This window comes from Xenopus laevis, chromosome 3L (assembly GCF_017654675.1).
Source record: "Xenopus laevis strain J_2021 chromosome 3L, Xenopus_laevis_v10.1, whole genome shotgun sequence".
Lineage (NCBI taxonomy): Eukaryota > Metazoa > Chordata > Amphibia > Anura > Pipidae > Xenopus > Xenopus laevis.
The window spans coordinates 21,369,216-21,390,914 of record NC_054375.1 but is presented as its reverse complement, the minus strand read 5'-3'; the positions used below and the strand labels follow the sequence as shown (position 1 = coordinate 21,390,914).

General features: G+C 42.7%; 1 protein-coding gene across 2 annotated transcripts in view; it reads right to left on the bottom strand.

Moving 5' to 3' along the window:
* Positions 1–21,699, bottom strand: part of uhrf1bp1l.L (UHRF1 binding protein 1-like L homeolog) — a 64,752-nt gene that overhangs the window by 6,471 nt on the left and 36,582 nt on the right. For both annotated transcript variants that reach the window (XM_018250884.2, NM_001091479.1), the window contains exons 11-20: positions 21,429–21,541; positions 20,749–20,890; positions 20,437–20,630; positions 17,180–18,546; positions 16,080–16,237; positions 14,894–15,030; positions 14,261–14,411; positions 3,078–3,334; positions 1,116–1,224; positions 602–810 (exon numbers count right to left, since the gene is read on the bottom strand). In XM_018250884.2, the coding sequence (XP_018106373.1) occupies positions 602–810; positions 1,116–1,224; positions 3,078–3,334; positions 14,261–14,411; positions 14,894–15,030; positions 16,080–16,237; positions 17,180–18,546; positions 20,437–20,630; positions 20,749–20,890; positions 21,429–21,541 (2,837 nt within the window). The remainder of the gene's footprint in view (positions 1–601; positions 811–1,115; positions 1,225–3,077; positions 3,335–14,260; positions 14,412–14,893; positions 15,031–16,079; positions 16,238–17,179; positions 18,547–20,436; positions 20,631–20,748; positions 20,891–21,428; positions 21,542–21,699) is intronic.

The following is a 21,699-nucleotide window of genomic DNA, read 5'->3' as shown; positions in this document are numbered from 1 at the left end:
ATATAGTAAGGGGAGAAGGAAGAGAGGAAGAAAAACGTATTAAGTCCCAGTTTGACCAATATGTATCTGTAAGGAGTGAGAATACATAATGCAGTATACTGGCTTAGCTGCAGGTAGAGAAATACAATGTAATATTCAAAAAAAGGGGGCATATGAAAAGTTAATTTAGTTCACGTGGGCTAAGGGTGTCCACATGATGGATCCATTTCAGTTCAGTCTGAAGAAGTAATCGTTTGTGATCACCAACCCGAGGCAGCATTGTCACATAATCAATGATCGTGTGTGTGTAAACCAATTTTCTCTTCAGTAACCGTACTGTCCGTCAGTCTGTCCAGGCTCCCTTTCTGTCATCACTAAGGTTGTTTCTACTATATGTGCCACCTAGTGGCAAAATGCTTACCGTAAAAGTGTAATAAATACAAAATGTGTGTAAGTTAATCAATATATTATACTAAATATAAATGTATAAATGCAATCTAGATAGCAAGGAATATAATTTGCAAAACAAGTGTCCGTTTCCTTTTAAGAGCAGATAAATGAAAGACAGACTTTTTTAAGAATATGATACAGTTCCCCTTTAATTACTTAAGAAATAAAATACCTGTTCTTTGCTGATGCCGGCTGCTTTCCAGGCCTGGTTGTTGATAACATCTGGGATCTCGGGAAGGCTGGTGTGCTCTGAGATTGTCTGAGTGAATTTGGAAGTTTTGCTTTTGCTGTTTGTGCTGTGGGATTTGCTGCAATCGAGCTGAAGAATGCTACTGGTTTCCTTGTGATTCCAAGGGCTGTTCAGGCTTGTGTCTGGAGAACCTGAGAGGGGAAAAAAACCAGATGGAAAATGTTAGGCTAGTCATTCACTAGTAGATCATCTTTCCTGATTTGGCCACTTATTTGGCCTCCAATGGCCAGATCATAATACGGGCTTATTTAGGAAATCACATAAGGCCTGCATGCTGTCCACTTTCAAAAATTATTCAAAATTATTTTTTAACATGCCCGAGAGATGCAATTTTCAGACAGATGTTGGTTGAGCAGACCTCTTGGAGGCCCCAATACAGAGCGAGCTAATTGTAAATAGCAGTCACTGCATTTAGGCACTAAAAGCTCTTAAATACCTCTGATCCAAAATGACCCGTCATCACGTCTCTCTACAAAAAGGTTTTCAATATTCAGAACCACAGGTTCAGGGTCCGGATCAGTGTTGTTATTACGGGGGCTATCGTCCTGTAGAAGAGAATATAAGAGAAACTGTATTATAACCTTATCAATAATTAATATAATGACATTAGCTGAATAATAGCCAAGTGGTCAGGATTCAGATGGAGAAGCCCTGATCTCCCAACATCGTTAAATGTCAATGGGTGCCCTGAAGAGGGAGATGGTGGGATTGCGCAGATGACGATATCAAAATTTTTATTTTTTAAAAATCATTTTCTCAGTCTTTAACTGGCCTGTTTCTAGTTTCCTTGGCTGATCTCACGTTAGTGAAACCACTTCCTGGTGAAGGGGGGCAGCTCCATAACATAGGCTGTTGGGGTGGGTAGCACTTGGGTAGTGCCAGGGTCAGTTGCAAGTCAAGTGCAGGGCTTAACAGAAAGAGTGGGGGTAAATGCACAGTGTAGATAGATGTGGCTTATTCTGTAACTAGGACAGACTGGGTCAGAAGTACCCCAATTTTATCATAATTGAAAAGCAAGTTATTTGCTGTCCTCGATGCCCTGGAATGACAACAGGCAGCGTTAGACTGGGGGGTAGGCTTTTCCCCCCCACCCGCGTTTACCTTCCGATTTCTTCATGGGCCCGATTGGGGCGCGGGGGGGGGGGTCAGAGAGTAGCTCAGGTGGCTGTGGGTATTGGGTCTGGGACTGGGTTTACCAGGTTTTCTCGTGTTTTGCCAGCTTAGTCCAACCCTGACATCAAAATGCATATAACAATATTGTTTGATGTGATCTATATGGGCCTGAACTAATGCTGAAACAGAGAGGGTGAATTGACAACCAGTAGCCAAAACCTCTGGGTTAGAACAAACTTTCAATAGGTGACCTCCTACCTTTACCTACTGTAGCATTACTGGGCTAACTTAAAGGAACAGTAACACCAAAAAATTAAAGTGTTTTAAAGTAATAAAATATCATGTACTGTTGCCCTGCACTGGCAAAACTGTAGTGTTTGCTTCAGAAACACTACTATGGTTTATATAAATATGCATTGCTGGTGTGTAGCAATGTGGGCAAAAAGGGCTGAGGTAACACAGCAGATAGCAGTGTAGAACATAATGGTGTTATCTGTTATTCACTATTTAACCTGTGCCATGTAGCCTTTTTTCAATTTCGCCATTGCTACACAGCAGCTTCTTTATATAAACTATAGTAGTGTTTCTGAAGCAAACATAGCAGTTTTGACAGTGCAGGGCAACAACACATTATATTTTTATTACTTTAAAACCCTTTCATTTTTTGGTGTTACTGTTCCTTTAGAAGAGATGGGAAGGTAAGCAGAGACACCATGCCCAGATCCAAGATCAGCTCAATACATTTAGAACAAAAAGACACAAAGGCCTGTTTAGTGTTTAGTTTTAGTGTCTAAAATGAAGTAATTCCAGTAATTCCAATATAAAACCTTCTACATGAGGCATGTGTTTCTTTTAGACTACAATGACTCCTGCCAAACAGGACACTTCTACATGAATGGATTGTGTGAAATACAGGTAGGGGACCTGTTAACCAGAATGCTTGGGACCTGAGGTTTTCTGGATAGGGATCTTTTCTTAATTTAGATCTCCATACTGCGAGTCGACAAAAAAATAATTAAAAAATTAAATAAACCCAACAGTATTACCGTATTTTGCCTCCAATAAGGATTAATTAGTAGTTGGGATGAATTACAAGGTACTGTTTTATTATTACAGAGAAAAAGGAAATTATTTTAAAAAATTTGAACTGTGATTAAAATGGAGTCTATGGGCCATCCTGTACTACGGAGCTTTCTGAAGAACAGGTTTCCGGATAACGGATCCCATAGCTGTAAATGTGCATGACATGACGTCAGAATAAATACACAGTGCCATGCTCACATACCTGTAGGTGTATTCTGGCATTCTGAACCTGGATTTTCATTGGCATAATTTCTGGGACGGAATCTTCTTCTACAAAGTGGTGGATATTGGCCAGAGTGGACGTGAGGAACTCGGAGCTAAAGTTGGATACATTACACTGCAGGAAGCCATTTTCGGCAGCAAGCGGGGAGTGCCTTCTAGCACTTGGGCCGATCTCCAGCCTCAGGCTGATCTCTGGGGAGGACTTTCTTTCATCAGTGGTGGATTTCTGATCTGAACCTATTGGGATGAAGAATAAACATAACAATGACACCAATAAGGGAAGTTATAACAATTTCCTATGACTTTGGTCCTTTAACTATGACTGCAAGGAGCCATTTTAAAGAGGTTGTTCACCTTTGAGTTAACTTTTAGTATGATATAAAGCATGATATTCTAAGACAATTTACAAGTGGTATTCATTCATTATTTGTGGTTTTTGAGTTATTTAGCTTTTTTATTCAGCAGCTCTCTAGTTTTGCAATTTCAGCAGTCTGGTTGCTAGGGTCCAAATTACCCTAGAAATCATGCACTGATCTAATTATGAGACTGGAATATGAATATGGGAGAGCCTGAATAGAAAGCATTTAAAAGAGTCAGAAGGCAAATAAACTATAGAAAATAAATAATGAAGATCAAAAAGGTTGGACAGTTTGGTTAAAATTGGACAAGCTGGCAAAACAAATTTAGGCACGTTTGGCTAGCTTGACAGATTTACCGGACACCAGACTTTCAGATGTAGGCACTGTGAACCTCTAAAAAATGACCCTCTCCATGAGCTCATGCATCTTAGGAGCATTTAAGAAGTAGAAAAGGTGCCTGGAAATGACAGCGGAATTTGGCACAGTGTTGGGCTTTGCACTCTTGCCAGCTCTGATTGGCAGCTCTGCTGTTTCCAGCTCTTTCTGCTGAATGGAATGAAATTATTTTGTTCCCAAGCAATGGATTGTTACAGAGCAGCAGCACAGCAAAGTACGAAGGGATTTATCTCACTTAAACAAGTGTATTTTTAGCTTTAGGAAAGTGGTTGCTTTCAAAGGAATGTAATAGTTGATTTGCATGTTTGGTGATTATCAATAGCAATAACAGCCATTATTTTGGGTGAAAGGGAGAGAATGCCTTGGTTTTTTTGCAATGGGTCAGACTATTACCTCACTGTTTTTATTTTTCACTGTCCCTGTGTAAGTTAAAAGTGTGTGTGTATACACACACACATATATCTGTGGAGCATAAGTATAATTTTTATTATTGTAAGGGATAAAAGCATAGATCATCACTGCTGGAGTTAACAATTGTGTTCTTAAAGGGATACTGTCATGGAAAAACATGTTTTTTACAAAATGTATCAGTTAATAGTGCTAATACAGCAGAATCCTGCATTGAAATCCGTTTTTCAAAACAAGAAATGGATTTTTTTATATCTAATTTTAAAATTTGCTATGGGGCTAGACATTTTGACATTTCCCAGCTGCCCTCAGGTCATGTGACTTGTGCTCTGATAAACTTCAGTCACACTTTACTGCTGCACTGCAAGTTGGAGTGATGTCATTACCCCTCCCTCCTACAAGCTGCTGTAATGTAAATAGAGCCTTGTCTGCTGAGCCTGTCAATTGAACAATAGGCAGGTATCAAGATAAGATCCCACTGACACCACTTCAGAAGGACTGAAATAAGATAGTCCTGTGATCACTGCCCCCACTTACGTTTCAAAAATAAATATATATATATATATATATTATATATATATATATATATATATATATATATAAGTTCAGAAAGTACCTGCACTTTAACCCGCTCAGTTCGTAGTGGGTGCCCGGTCAAACGGTATTATGCAACTTTTCAAGATGGACCAGCACTCCAGTTTGTTCAATCAAACGTGAATATTTATTTGAATAGTCACTCTCGTGTCCAACGTTTCGGCCCACATCTGGGCCTTTACCTTGATAAAGGCCCAGATGTGGGCCGAAACGTTGGACACGAGAGTGACTATTCAAATAAATATTCACGTTTGATTGAACAAACTGGAGTGCTGGTCCATCTTGAAAAGTTATATATATATATATATATATATATATACATACATACATACATACATACATACATACACACACACACACACACACACAATTAATTTTGGGCACTGGAAAAAATATTTTATATAGATAGTTTATTATATTTGTTTACACAAAAATGAATGGCAGAAACACAGGAGTACACTCCCAGGACTGATGACAGGGAATAGAAAAAAAGGATAAAATAAGGAGGACATACTTGAAAACCAGGAAAACTTAGGAGGAAGTCTAGGAAGGGTTAAAATAGCTCAGGAGAAAGGAGGCAGTAAGTAGTTAATGAAAAAAGAAGTATTGCAGGCAGGAAAGGAGCAAGGTCTGTGTGAGGCAGGAGCTTTGCAGTGTCTGTGGGAGGAGGGGCTGCTAGTGCACGCTGTAGAGCAGGACGTAGGAAAGTGAAAGTAATTGCTTCCCTGCAAACCATGTGACCTCTCTCCTCTAGACATCACACGCATGGGCAGAGAGGGGAGGGGGAGTGTACAGCTAGATTCTCATTTCGTAGTGCGACCTGGCTTTTCATTAGAGTGGCTGCCTCCAAGCACATAGGTAATGCTGTGCCTGCTGTTAGAGCAGCACAGGATGAATGTGTAATGAGCAGAAATGGAAGCCCCCGTGACAAAATACAAACTAAAATAACTTATGCATGGATTTGTGGATTAACATTTTATTTGCCAGACAGTGTTTATGGATGTGTGTTTTTTATAAAAATGCAAAAAAAAAAAAAAAAGTTTAAAATGACAGATTCCCTTTAATAGCTCATCAGTTATTTGCTTGTGGGCACCCTTAGTGGGTTACAGATATATAGAAACATTGGGGTAACAGTCACCCTGCTATAGTTCCAGGGGTACCCAGGGCACAAATAAGCACTCACCCCAAATCTCACCCTATCTGCCCTTGAGACTGGGCCCCCTTAGCTCATAACAAGGTTATAGATATACAGAAACATTTGGGCAACAGTCACCCTGCTATAGTGGTATAGTACTATAGTGGTACCCAGGGCACAATTATGCACTTACCCCAAATCTCATCCTAACTGGCCTTCAGGTTAGCTCAAGATTACAGATATATACAGAATATATGCTTAAATGTCTAGCTAACTTTCTATTTAGTTTGCTCATGTTGAGAAGAAAAAAAAAGATGTACAGTGTATATAGGAGTATACTTCCACTTTAAAGCAATTTGCATTTTGCTGAATACATTTCATAAGCAGACATGTGATTTGTGAATTTAGTCACATACATAGGGGATTATGTCATTGTACGAGTCCTGAATGCCTGCACAGTTGGCACTACCAATGGTGCTTGTGGGCAGAGGCAGATCTCCTCCCTTAGACAGATGGCTGCAAATATGTTTATTCCTATTATAATCTGCTACATGATTGTTTTAAAAAACATTTCCTCTTTGCGGATTAGAATGCATCAAACCGGTGCATTTTCTTTCCTGGGATGTACGTTGATAGAATAATAAACCTCACATATGGGAATTATTGGAGATTATTTTCCACATTTTCTCTATGCTGTGCTACCTGGTTAAAAATATCACACAACTCCCATCAGGTCCCGATAGCCACCCACTGGGAATTTCTGTGCAGGCAGATGCCACTATCCATTGTTCTATATGTAAATACAAATATATTCATTGGCAAATGCGATATTTTGAATTTTAAATACAGGAGTTCAAACCTTAGGGCACTAATAAGATGGTACAGGGGGAAAATGTCATCTCCCCATTAAAGCACAGTGAGATTTGTGCCACTGTATTTTGTCATGAGGGAACTAGCTCCCTTTACGTAAGGGGGTAAGTAAATATCTTTTGCATAACCTACAGTACATAAATAAGGCATGTACACACAGTCATATTTATCAAGGGTTGAATTTCAAAATTATGTTTTCAAAACTCCCATGAACTCAAAATTCAACTAATCTAAATATATCATAAAAATCGAAACTTGGATGAATAGGATCGACCTGTAAACTCGAATCGAATTTTCAAAAATGAAAACAAATTGCAAATTGTTGCACTCATACTAAAAGTTAATTTAAAGGTGAACAAGCCCTTTAAAGTAACAAAGCTAGATCATATACAGGGCTCTCCCTCAGGTGGGGTAGGTGCTTGCAGCTGGAGAAAAGGAGATTTTCTTATCGAAAAATCTTTTTCTCGTAGGCCCGTACTGTCAGTGCAGGACGACTGGGGTTAACTTGCTCCTCTCCGGAGGCAGGACAAACTATTGGATCTTGAAGCTCCTCCTTCCTGGCATCTCCACCTCCTCTCCAGTTTATTATCAAGCTGTCGATGGAGATGGTTAACCTAACTGCCTAACTGTCTACTGGCGAGCAGCAAAAAACCGGCACCCTGCCGTTGGGCGGGATGCTGCACTGACAGTACGGGCCTACGAGAAAAAGATTTTTCGGTAAGAAAATCTCCTTTTCTACGTCGGCCCTACCTGTCAGTGCAGGACGACTGGGGATGTCCCAGAGCCGTCCTAAAAAAAGGGTGGGATAAAAAAAACTGTAACTGCAGATAACTGAAAACAGAGTGAACTCGAATCTGTGTGACTATGCAGGAACTAAGTAGATGCTACTGCTGCTTGTAGCACCTTCCTGCCAAAAACCCCTTCTGAAGAGGCTAACACATCCAATTTATAGAATTTTGTGAACGTGTGTAAAGAACTCCATGTTGCTGCCTTACATAACATGTCTGGGGAAGCCAAGTTCTGAAGTGCCCAGGAAGCACTGATCTTCCTGGTGGAATGGGCTTTTACATTAGGCGGAATGCTCTTCCCTACTCTGGTATAGGACTCTGAAATAGTGGAAACTATCCATCTAGCTATAGTAGCCTTCGAAGCAGGGAGACCCTTCTTATTGGGTCCAAAAAGAACAAGAATAGCATCCGCTTTCCTGAACTGTGATGATCTCTTGAGGTAAAATTTTAAGGCCCTAACCGGATCTAATTTATGAAGCTGTTGCTCCGCATGGTTAGATGGTTTTGGGCAGAAAGATGGAAGGACAATTTCTTGGTTTATGTGAAAAGCAGATGTTACCTTTGGTAGATAAGATGGTACCGTGCGCAGGACCGCTTTATCTTGATGGAACACTAGCCAGGGCTGTTTGTACGATAGAGCTGTGATATCAGATACCCTGCGCCCTGAGCATATAGCGAGCAAGAAAGCCACCTTCCAAGAAACATATTTGATGTGAACCGTGTCCATAGGTTCAAATGGAGTGTGCTGGAGCGCTCTCAGAACAAGGTTTAAACTCCAAGGTGGAACTGGATTTCTGATTGGAGGATGAAGATGCAATAGAGCCTGAAAATACTGTTTGAACTCTGGAAGTAGAGCGAATTGAGTCTGAAAAAGTGATGATATGGCCGACAACTGAACCTTCAGTGCTGAGATACTGAGTCCTTTATCCAGGCCCTGCTGTAAAAAATCCAAAATCTGCGGTGATCGACATTCCTTCCAGTTCAAACTATTTGACACAGTCCATCCCATGAAACGCTGCCAAGTGCGATAGTAAGATGCGGCTGTAGATGCCTTGCGCGCTGCCAACAGAGTGGACGTTACTGCTGCAGAGAACCCTCTGTCACGCCACAATTGGGATTCAACAGCCACGCAGTCAATCTTAGCTGAGGTAAGTTGTCTGCTAACGCTGGTCCTTGCCGCAGTAGGTCTGGAACCTGTGGAAGGATCCATGGCTGGTCTTGAGACAATTGAATGAGGTCTGCAAACCACGTGCGTCTGGGCCACCATGGAGGTATCAGGATTGTGGTCACGTTTTCCATTCTGATTTTTTGAATGACTCGGGGAATCAGTGGGATGGGTGGGAAGATGTAGGCTAGTGGACAAGTCCAGGGACTCACCAGAGCGTCCACACCCTCCGCTCTGGGGTCGCGAACTCTGGTGTAAAATCGGGGAAGCTGCGCGTTGTATCTGGAGGCCATCATGTCTACTGATGGTGTCCCCCACTTTTTTGTTATTGCCAGAAAGATCTCTGGATTCAATTGCCATTCCCCGGGGTCTAGTGTGGTTCTGCTTAGGTAATCGGCTTGCCAATTGTTGACCCCCGGAATGAAGATCGCAGTGATGTGGATGTTGTGAAACTCCGCCCATGTCATGATCTGTGTCACTTCTTTGAGAGCTGCTGCACTTCTGGTGCCCCCCTGGCGGTTGAGATATGCCACTGTGGTGCCATTGTCCGATTGAATGCGGACGTGTTTGTTGTTCAGAAAACGTTGCCAATGTGTGAGAGCATTGCGAACTGCCCTGAGTTCCAGAGCGTTGATATGTAATTTGGACTCCAGCCGTGACCAGGTTCCCTGGCATACTCTTGGGGGCCATGATGCCCCCCACCCCGACAGACTGGCGTCCGTGGTTATCACTTCTTGAACCGGTCTGTCCCAAACTAGCCCCTGCCGAAGGCGGGGTATCGATGTCCACCATAGCAGACTGGCCTTGGTTTTCAATGATAGTGAGAGCATCTGTGATAAGTCCTGATGGTCTTTGTTCCAGTGACGCAGGAAGAAACACTGTAGTGGACGGAGGTGAAACTTTGCGAACGGTAGAGCTTCTATGCTCGCTGCCATGAGTCCCAGTAATCGCAGAATGCCATGGGCTGATGTGGTATTGTCCCGTATCACCTGAAGTGTTGTGTCTCTGAGGTTTACGGCCTTTAGATGTGGTAGTGAGACCCTGCGCTGTGTTGTGTCGATGGACATGCCCAGAAATTCTATGTTCTGTGAAGGGACGATCCGACTCTTTTGATGATTTATCACCCAGCCATGTTGCTGAAGGGTGTGTAGACAAATCTGGGTGTGATCCGTGGCTGCCTCTTTGGAAATTGCGGATATGAGGAGATCGTCTAAGTAAGCCGTGACATGAATGCCCTGAGTTCTTAACAGTGCTAGCAGCGCGTTGAGTATTTTCGTGAAGATACGTGGTGCCGATGAAAGGCCGAATGGTAGTGATTGGAATTGAAAATGTGCTTGAGCAATGGCGAACCTGAGGAAGCACTGGTGATCTCTGTGTATAGGTATGTGGAGGTACGCGTCTTTTATGTCGATCTTTGACATCCATGCGTTTGGCTTTAAGCTTTTTATAATGGAGGGCAATGATTCCATCTTGAATCTGTCGTACTGCACAAAATGGTTGAGAGGGCGAAGGTTTAGTACCGGCCGGTACCCTCCGTCTTTTTTGGGAACCAGGAACAGGTTGGAGTAAAACCCGGTGAAACGCTGGTGGTCTGGTACAGGTGTTATTACTCTGTTCTGGTGTAGCTCTGTGATAAGGCTGTGTAGGGCTTGAGCCTTTTCGAAGCGGTTTGGAATGGAGGAAGGAACAAATCTGGTTGTTGGTCGTCTGGTGACGAAGGGAATCTTGTAACCGTCTGTAATGATACGCATTACCCAAGGGTCTGATATAGACCGTTGCCAAACGGTTGCAAAGTTTTGTAATCTTCCTCCCACCTGTCGAGTAGTCGTTATTAGTGCGGAATAGTCAGGAATCCTGACCTTTTGCTGAGATGGGTTTCTTGGTAAATTTTTGTTGGCTCTGCCAAGAGGACTGCCAGGATGATCTGGGACGTCTATGTGGTTGTCCCTGGTGTTGCTGTCTCGGAAACCGAGATTGTTTATTGTTGCTGGGAGACCAGGATTTGTGATGGTAATTCCTGCTATGGAATTCCCGTCGAGGGCACTTGGTCTGGGGAAGAAAGGCTCCTTTTCCCCCTGTGACCTCCGATATAATCTGCTTCAATTCCGGTCCGAATTCTGCAGGTAGCATAGTGTGACGGGACAATCGGACTATAGGTGGGTCAACCTTGGGAACTTTATCCCATATCTTGAACTCTTCCTGAACAGGATAAGTGTTAAAAAATCTTGGTGGAATGTTCACCTTTTTATCAGGCTGCGCCCACTCTGCCTCAATGAGTTTAGAAGTAGATTTGCATACAGGAAAAGATCTGGTGCGTTTAGATGAATTGCCAAGAACCTTATCTGCCTTAGAAAGAGAAATCTGTTCCTCTTTAATCTCAAGCGTTGAGAAAATATATTTGAGAAGATCCTTGACCTCTTCCGGCTGTCTGGGATTATCCTCTGAAGATGTTGACTGTGAGTCAGATAGTGCTCCTTCTTCTGAAGAAGAGTAGGAATCTGATTCCCCAGGGGAAGGAGAAGAAGCGGCTGCTACTTCATCCTCATATTGAGGGGAGGGTGAACGCTTTCGTTTCCTCTTACCTCCAATGGTTGGGGTAGGGTCTGGTTGTCTAACTACCGTTTTGTCTATTGTGGCCTGAATGGTAGATTGGAACCAAGACAAAAATTGGGAAAAGTCAGGGGATGCCTGAGTTGGAGCCGTGGCTTGCGTAGAGCCTGGGGGCTGTGTAGGAGAGACCGCAAGTGGTAGCTGACTCAGAGTATGAGAATCCTGAGGGGCATGCACCTGGGCTGCAGTGATATTGCTACTGCCACCTGAAGACTGCAGGATGGATTGTACTGGAGAAGTAGATCGAGAGCGATCTTTACGCCTAGTTGGGGCCTTGGGGCCTTTTTTTAGCTTAGCCTTCATTTTGCGGTGCTTGTCCGGTAAATCAATTTCCTCGATTAAGGAAACGAGTTCCTCGTCAGTGTAGCTAACAATGCGTTATTGAGGCTTACCGTTGCAGGTATTCAGAGCCGAATTCGGAACGTGCGGTCTGCAGAGGTGCGCGAACCAAAATGGCCGCCGGAGCCAAGCGCGCCAAACGTCTACTAAACAAGGCGCGAATGGTGTGGAACGCACACGCGTATTTGGAACGCATAAGCCAGAGAGGCCTGCGACGACGGCACCTGTTACCATATGGGTGCCTGATATACCTCACTCCCTGCGGGAGGAATGGTAGGCTCAACACTACATAGGAGCACTGTGAAGGTGGTCAAAGGGAGCACTCTATGGGCTCAACCGTGTATGCGCTATACAGAGCCCTGTAAAAAGGCTCTTCCTCCAAACCTGTAAGGGAGCAGTGGCATCCTGTCCTTACGGAAGCGCTATAATGTTGGGCTCAATCTGGAATCAAAAACTGAGTCAGAGAGCACACACACACCAATAATAAAGTAAAGTTGTAGGAGAAGGAGAATCTGCTGCCTCCGAGGCAGGACAAACTAAAAACTGGAGAGGAGGTGGAGATGCCAGGAAGGAGGAGCTTCAAGATCCAATAGTTTGTCCTGCCTCCGGAGAGGAGCAAGTTAACCCCAGTCGTCCTGCACTGACAGGTAGGGCCGACGTAGAAAACAAATGGAGCAGGCAAGAAGCTTTATTGTGCATGTCAAGATGTTGGCTGGGAACCTTCTGATATAGTTATGGGTAACATGTAATGTTAAAGATGTGAGAACTGAGCCATTGTTGTTGGATTGAATATTTGCGACACAGGCTACAGACTTATTGTGATAAACCGGGTAGAGAGAGAGGAAAGCTCACTTCTATTGGAATCAAATCTCATACATCCATTTATTTATTTTTTACCAATTCAGGGATGTCCAATGTGTCACCCTTCAGCTGTTGTTAAAGGAAAATTATACCCACAGACTATGTAGGTCTCTATAAAACTACTTCACGTAGATAAACCATTTTCAAAATAATATACTTTTTTAGTATTATGTGCCATTGGGTTATCATAAATAGAAAATTGTCATTTTAAAAAACAAGGGCCGTCCCCTGGGATCCTACAGTTCTCGGTGCACACAAACCATACATGTTAGGTCACATGAGCCAATTAAAGGAAAACTATACTCTCAAAATTAATACTTAAACAGTTTATAGTAAGTAAATATTGTCCTTTTGTATCCCTTGCCTTGAACCAACATTTTGTGTACTGCCTCAGAGATCACCTGACCAGAAATACTGCAGCTGTAACAAGAAGAAGTGTGGAAGCAAAAGAGAGAACTCGGTCTGTGAATTGGATCATGTGACCTAACATGTACAGTATACTTTGTTTGTGTGCACCGTGAATTGTAAAGTCCCAGGGGACGGCCCTTATTTTTTAAAATGGCAATTTTCTATTTAGCATTACCCAATGGCACATACTACTAAAAAAGTATGATATTATGAAAATGGTTTATTTACATGAAGCAGAGTTTTAAACATGAGCTGTTTTATGCAATATAATTTTATAGAGACCTACATTGTTCGGGGGTATAGTTTTCTTTTAACAGACAGAGTCTTTTGCTTCCACACTTCTTCCTGTTACAGTTGCTGTACAGAGCTGCAGTATTTCAGGTCAGGTATCTCTGAGGCAGCACAGAGACCATCACAAAAATTGGGCTTAAGGTAAATGATATAAAAGGGCAATATTTACTCAAATATATATTCCAATTTGGTAAGATTCTTTAATATACTACTTAGTTTATATCAAATTATCTGTTGCTTAAAGGGGAAACTCCGGCTTCCAAACCATTTGATAATGGGACCCATATAACACAGAAACCCCTAATATACCTATCACAGTTACCCGTTTCTTCAAAAAAGTATGAATAAATGCCATTTCCTTTGCTGAAATCCAGCTGTTTAACAGTCCTTCTCTTTCTGCATCATTTGAAATACTGTCAGGGAAGGAGGAACTAAACACTGATGTTACAAATGTAACAACTTCTCCACAGCTTACAGAAACTACATAACCCACAATGCATTGCACTGTGATGTTCCTTTCCTTATTGAAATTACATGTGCAGGGAATTGTGGTGTTTGGAGGAAGCAGCCTAAGGACAGCTGGCTACTGATACAAAGTAACAGTAGTCAGCCAGCTCAGCAAAGTAGTCAGACAGATCAGCAGCAAAACAGGGGGCTAGGGAACTGTTCCAAACCAATAAAAATCATGAAAAGTCTGCGTATTTTTTAATTGATGTATACTGCAAAGTTGCTTGAAATTTTGTTAACTATTCAAAAAGCTTAAGTTATGTTTGTGTGGAGTTCCCCTTTAAGTATTAATTTTGGAGGTATAGTTTCCCTTTCAACTAAAACTCCTAACATCCCACCAACAGTGCAGGATATGGATTTATAGCCTAACATCTAGTCCTGTGGTCTGAGCTCCATAGGTGAATGCCTGAGATCTGGTCACAGACTACTTACCTGTGTTGCGGCTGTTGAGGTACTGCCAAACGCTGACATTGCCCAGCTGGTTCGGTACCACCCGGTTAATCTGCAGGCAGATGGTGGCATCTTCCCCTTTGATATCAATTCCACAGTTGATACCAACTACTTTCAAAACCAATACGGACATCTAAGAAAATAAAGAGCATAGAAAGAGAATTTAAAACATACTCGACATCTATAGTGCCCTGATTGTGCAGAGGTCTGCGGTTGAGTTCCAACCAGGCTAAAGATGGTGCCACCTTTGTCTGAGAAACATGAAAATTTTGACAGGTTGCAGATTCACAATATTGCAGGCACAGAGGAGGTGCATGGATAGGTTCCTGGTCTCTAGGGAACATGCTCGTAGTTGGGAAAGCCAGGAAGCCTGTGACTATAGATATAACCTGGTCACCAAACCCACTGCACTACTCAGATCATACGAGGTGCCTATCGAGATAGGGCAGGACCACATCAAAGCAGTCCTCACCCAGTGGGGTTTTCCCACCAGCCAGACATTTGTCAGTAAGGTTCCAAGGGTTCATACTGCTGAAAAAAACCCAGCCACGTTATTGGAGAACCATCATCGCACAATTGTTTCCATTGATTAATTGTAAAAAAAAAAAAAGTTACCAGGTCTTGTCTGGAGTCTTGTGATGTCTCTGCGCTGATGGCGTCTGGGGAAGACACACAATATTCCTCATTTCTCAGTTCCACGCTGGAAGTCTCTGCTGTACATGGATAATTCAGGGAAGAAAAGTCCTCCATTCCTAGAATGAACAGAAAAAATTAAGGAGGTGCCCACACATGAACAGATATTAGTACCAATTTGCTCACTGGCTTTGTAAGAGAAATTTTTTTTTTACAGTTGCTTATTCGGATAAAGACAGGGCTTAGTGTAAAATTTACTTAGAGATTAGTATATGGTGGGAAGCCAACCATTAATGGAGACATGGGATGTGAGCATAAAGGTAGATCGCATGTTGGGAAATGAGAGTGTTAGATCAGACCCCCAATGAGAAAGAAGCATGTTGGGAGATCAGACCCCCGGTGCGCAGAGCACAGTGGAAGATCAGACCCCCGGTGGGCAAGGAGAACGTTGGAAGATCATACCCCCAGTGGGCAAGGAGAAAGTTGGAAGATCAGACCCCCGGGGGGCAAGGAGCACATTGGAAGATCACCGGTGGGCAAGGAACGCTTTGGGAGATCAGACTCCCGGAGGGCAAGGAACGCGTTGGGAGATCAAACCCCCCTGTGGGCAAGGAGCATTTTGGGAGATCAGACCCCAGGTGGGCAAGAAGCATGTTGGGAGATCAGACCCCCAGTGGACAAGGAGCATGTTGGGCGATCAGACCCCCGGTGGGCAAGGAGCATGTTGGGAGATCAGACCCCCGGTGGGCAAGGAGCATGTTGGGAGATCAAACCCCAGGTGAGCAAAGAGCATGTTGGGAGATCAGACCCTGGGTGGAAAAGGAGCATGTTGGGAGATCAGACACCGGGTGGGAAAGGAGCATGTTGGGAGATCAGACCCCAGGTGAGCAAAGAGCATGTTCGGAGATCAGACCCCGGGGGGGGAAAGGAGCATGTTGGGAGATCAGAACACCAGTGGGAAAGAAGCATGTTGGGAGATCACACCCCCGGTGGGCAAAGACCATGCTGGGAAAGGAGACTCTTGGTGGGCAAGGTGCAGACAAATTGGCCAAAAATGCCACATATTACAACATCCAAACAGACTCACTGGGATCGGTTGGTCACCAAAATAAACCTTCTAGTAGCCACATTGTGCCACCAAGTGACTCCATTAGAGTTCCTGACTCACCCACTTCCAGATGGTCGCTCCCATCGCTCTCTATCATTTGTTCATCCAGCAGGTTGCTGTCAATGGAAATATTGTCCAGGGAGAACTGGGAAGGACTTCTCTTCATGTTCTTGTAAGAAACCGAGAGATTGGGCAGGCAGCGCTCCTTGGGGATTCCGCTGAGAGAAAATACACAGGAAACAGACATGCAAGTTAATATAATAATAATACAGTCATATGAGGCAGCATACACATGGCAATACTGAAGAGAACTAAAGGGAAACTATCCCCTCCTAGGGTTGCCACCTTTTTCGGCCTTCCTATATATTTATATTTTTTCCCTATTAATAACTTTGGGATCAACCATCATTTTTACCGGCCAGGCCGGTAAAATACCGGCCAGGTGGCAACCCTATCCCCTCCTAAAACTGTTATTAGATTGTACTGTTAAAAATAAATTTAGGTATATCCACACGGGGGAGCTGTAGCTCTTCTTTCTGCAGTCTCACAGTCTAGGGTCTTTTATATCAGTGTTCAGGCACTGAAGAGCCTCCAGATACTGGTGAACTATAACTCCCATGGTCCCAGGTGATGCATTTCTTATTTACACTTAAAACAGCAGGATTTTTGCTCCTAACATCTCCCTATAGAGATTAAAGCTCACCCACTGGGTTATAATGACCAACCAGGGGTCATCTTTTTGGATTCTAAATTCTTCATTGATCATTCTAATGAACTTCATTATTTATTTTTTTTTTAAGAGGTTTTTTTTTTTTTTTTTTTAAGTTATTTGCTTTTTTCTTCTACTCTTTCCAGCTTTAAAAATGGGGGTCATTGACATCTAAAAACAAATGCTCAGGCTACACGTTCCTGCTGAATTGTGCTTAGTACAATGGAATACCTACGCTGCCATAGTTTTATGTTATTTATCTGTACAGGCTATGGGAAAACTTAGAGGACTGTTCATGCTAAATTGTGCTTAGTACAGGGGAATACCTATTCTGCCATAGTTCTCTCTGTACAGGCTATGAGCAAACAGTAAGTGAGTTAGACAAATCTACAAGGAAAGTGTAAAAGATAAAAGTATAATGGACTTTGAAACATTTAAACTGCTGTAATACCTTGTGTCCACCAGTTGTTTCTTTTCTACCTCTGGCAGAAGAGGACTAGCAAACTGATCTTCTGCAAGTGCATGATCAGGACCATTGCTGTTAATGTGATTGTTAAGAGGGTGGATAAGAAAGGAAGAGCTAATGTCTATATTTGCACCAGGATCCTCTTTAAGGTTATTTCTATCAATCTGCTGGCCGAAGGCAAGTTCAGCTTCCAGCAAGTCTTTATCTGCTGTAGAGTCCAAGTAGGGAGGAGACCTTTTCAAAAGCTCTGTGTCGCTGGAAGATTTAGACAGCAAGGGGTCAGTCGCTACAATCTTTTGAGGATCCCCTTTCAGATCGCTTTCGAAGATGGCCTTGTTAATCAAATCAACGTTGTTGTTGATTATGAGGTCCCCTGTGACGCCCTCTGAAGGTGACGGGAGTTTATGGTCAGTGACAGGGCTACCTTCGCATGGAAGTGGTGACTTGGAATTATCTTCTGGCAATGGAAGCAGCAATAAAGAAACATCAGCACTCTTGAGCAGCAAGCCTACAGAGATCTTGTTCTCATCGTCTGGCTTGCCGGTCACTTCTTCTACATCCTTCTTGACGTTCTCCAAGATCTGCTTGATGGATTCTTGGAGCAAGAGCAAGAAAATATACTGGTAGTGGTTGATCTGTAAGCTAACGTGTTTCTGCACATGAGCAAGTACGTGGATGTCCGCGTCGGTCTGTTTGCAGGTGGGGGGGTTGGCCAAACTGCTGTCGAGGGACTGGGACTTCTGTAAAGGGGTATTCGAGCCTCCCAGTTCAGTGCTGTAATATTGTTTCAACAGTTTTTTCCTTTGCAGGCGGCCTACGAAGTCTGTTGATTCGCTTTTGGAAATGCTTTGCAAGGGATCACCATCGCAAAGAGTCCGTTTCTGAGACTGCAGGAAACGTCGAGGTTGGCAGATCCAAATGGAAAAAGGAAACGAGTCAATGAAGACCACCGGTCGCCCCTTCCCACTTTTAATCCCTTCATAGTCAACCCAGAACTGTGTGAAATGTATGGCCCAGATGTCTCTAGCAGCAGAGGTACTTAGTGCATTGGTGTCCAGCGTTGGCGCCACCAGTCCCTTATAAATGTCGTGCATTTTAGTGTCTTGCTCAAAGGCGTGTCTCTGAAAAATGGGGTGCAGGATGTCGAAGTGGTCGTGGGAACGAGGGAAAGAGGTGAAGTTCTTAGAGTAGAAATCATAGTCTTTGAAGTCCTGAAAGATGGCTTCCAGATCGGACCGGCGGCAGTTTGCAGTCTGTCTTGTGTTGCTGCCGATCATTTCGGACGTCTGAATACTGATACCCGCTGGCTGATCAGGGTGGCAGTCTTGCTTCTTTTGGGAGGGTATAATAAACTGCAAAACAAAAATGGGCGTGAATAGATATAAATTAGTGGTACTCTGGGTACAGCAAACTGTGAGTAATGAGTGGGCTTATTTATCAGGATAATCGGGCTGTGGACCAAGAGGTGTGGCACTGTCATTTCTTTCAGTCTATAAACCCTATGAATAGTTATTAGACCTGTAGTATCAGCTTCTATGACAGACAAACCTAATTTTCCCGATTGATTTCCCCTGACCCCTAAGCTTAGCTTTCCAACAGCAGCCCAGAGCACACTGAGCTTGTGCAGTGCCACGGACACTCAAAACATGTCTTACAAGATCCTCTAAAGAGTGACAACAGGGGATCTTAAAGCAACTCTCAAAAGATCTGGAAACAAAGATTGTTCAGTATCATGGTTTAGGGAAAGGCTACAAAAAGCTATCTCAGAGGTTCAAACTGGTAGTTTCTACTGTAAGGAATGTAATCAGGAAATGGAAGGCTAAAGGCACAGTTGCTGTAAAACTCAGGTCTGGCAGGCCAAGAAAAATACAGGAGAAGCATATGCTGAGGATTTTGAGAATGGTTACAGACAACCCAAAGATCACCTCCAAAGACCTGCAAGAACATCTTTCAGCATATGGTGTATCTGTACACTGTTCTACAATTCAGCGCAATTTGTACAAAGAACATCTGTATGGCAGAGTGATGAAAAAGAAGCCCTTTCTGTACTCACGAAACAGAGTCACTTGCAAAAGCTCATTTAGACATTTTGGAACAAAAGTGCTTTGGACTGATAAGACAAAAATTCAGTTGTTTGGCTCTGCATGGCGGAAGAAGAACTCTGCATTTCAAGAAAAACACCTGCTACCTACTGTCAAATTTGGTTCCATCATGCTGTGGGGCTAGCGCAGGTACTGGTGCCCTTGTTAAAGTCGTGGGTCGGATGAATTCAACTCAATATCAACAATTCTTCAGGATAATGTTCAAGCATCAGTCACAAAATTGGATTTTAAGCTGGGGTTGGATATTCCAACAAGACAATGACCCTAAACACACCTCGAAATCTACAAAGGCATTTATGCAGAGGGAGAAGTACAATATTCTGGAATGGCCGTCACAGTTCCTCGACGTGAATACCATTGAAAATTGATGGGATGATTTGAAACAGGATATCCATGCTCGGCAGCCATCAAATTTAACTGAACTGGAGAGATTTTGTATGGACAAATGGTCAAAAATTCCGCCATCCAGAATAAAAAAGGAGGCTCAACTAAGTATTGATGTAATATCTCTGGGTGCCCAAATGTATGCACCTGTCTCAATAAGGCATGTTATATATTAAAAGGAAGTTGCTACTATGAAAGCTCAGCCAATGATTAACAAAACTCCAAAGAATTAAGAGGGGTTCCCAAACTTTTTCATATGACTGTACCTGCTATCCCACAGCCACACTCCCTTCCCAAAGACTATCATCCCACTGCTACTATAGACACCATCTCTTCCTACTATACCCAATATTCTTTTTTTAGCCTTTAGTTCTCCTGTAAGGTACAGATAATTTAACATACATAGTAAATAAAATGCAATTATTCACTTGGGAGAAACCTGCATTTGTCACTGAGAATCAGTGTAAATGTGATGAAAATAACCAGCAAGGTCAGATCTGGTCTGCTGAGAAACGGCTGCCTGGAAGGTGGAGAGGCCCCGAGCCCCAGCTTTTAGAGCTCATTTGGCACAGCCATTCTTATTTCAGCTGGAAAGAAAATGCCACCGTGATCATGAATGATTTTGGATGCAAATATGTTAGTGCACTACAACAGATGGATCATATATATTTTATGTAGGAAGGAGGTGAAACAGCAGCTGAATTATTTACTAGCTGAAGCTGCTCCTGCAGTTAACAAGGAAAATTCTTGAATTACCTTCAGCATCAGCCCATCGACTCTGATGTCAACATGCTCGTCCGACTTGGAGTTGTCGCTTAGCTTGTACATGGCCACAAATTGATCAAGGCTTTGCCTCAGGTCCAATACAAACTGATTGAGCCACAGGACACTCTTCTCATCCAGGGTAAACTGCAGTGCGTTCAGCTGTACATAGAGGTTGGGGCTTGGAACTGGGGAGGAAAACAACGAAAAAAAATATTTGTACATAAGTCCTTCAAATTCACTTAATTAGGATTTTAAAGGACCAGGCACAGGAATAAAGTAGCATTAGTATTGGATGAGACTTACTTGGGAAGTTCTTCCCATCAGGGAAATAATATTCAGTGAATTCAATATGAATTGCAGACATTTCCTGTGGGAGATACAGGCTCTTCTTATTGCAAGAAATCATTGTTTTAGGGGAAGAGCGACACTGATCCGCTGTTGAGACCTGAAATGATACAGGGTAATATATATGGAGTCTCAAAGTAAAGAAAAATGCAAATGCCTCTGCTTAAAGGCTACACTATATTTTAAGCAACTTTTCAATTGGCCTTAATTTTTTATTATTTTTTCAATTATTTGCCTTCATCTTCTGAAGTTTTCCAGCTTTCAAATAGGGGGTCACTGACCCAATCTAAAAACAAATGCTCTGTAAGGCTAAACATTTATTGTTATAGCTACTTTTTATTACTCAGCTTTATATTCAGCCCCTCTCCTATTCATATTCCAGTTTCTTGTTCAAATCAATGCATGGTTGCTAGGGTAAATTGGGCCCTAGCAAACAGAGTGCTGGAATAACAAACTGGAGAGCTGCTAAATAAAAAGCTAAACAACTAAAAAAACAGAAACATTAAAAAGTTAATTTAAAGGTGAACGCCTTTAAAATATGGCATAAAAACACCTATTTTCCTTCAAGAACATTTTCTACAAATTTTAGATGGGAAATAGCAGAAAGAGGGAATTTAGATAAGATGGGAAACATTTACCTGAAAAATATTAAAATCAGCAAGTCTGACAACAAAAGAACTGGACAACGGGTTGGATTTGGGCGGCTCCCCAAATGCTGTCGGTGAGGATCGTTTTACATTCTGATCAAAACCTGAAAATGACATCATCAGGGAAGGGTTGAAACAAACAAGTTTATCCCTACAGAAACTTAAGTGCCCAGACAGGATAAAACTAGAGGAATTAGGGACAAGAAGATGGGGGCAGATACTGATTAGGCAGGCTGTCAGGAAGTGCTGGTTGGTCAGAAGG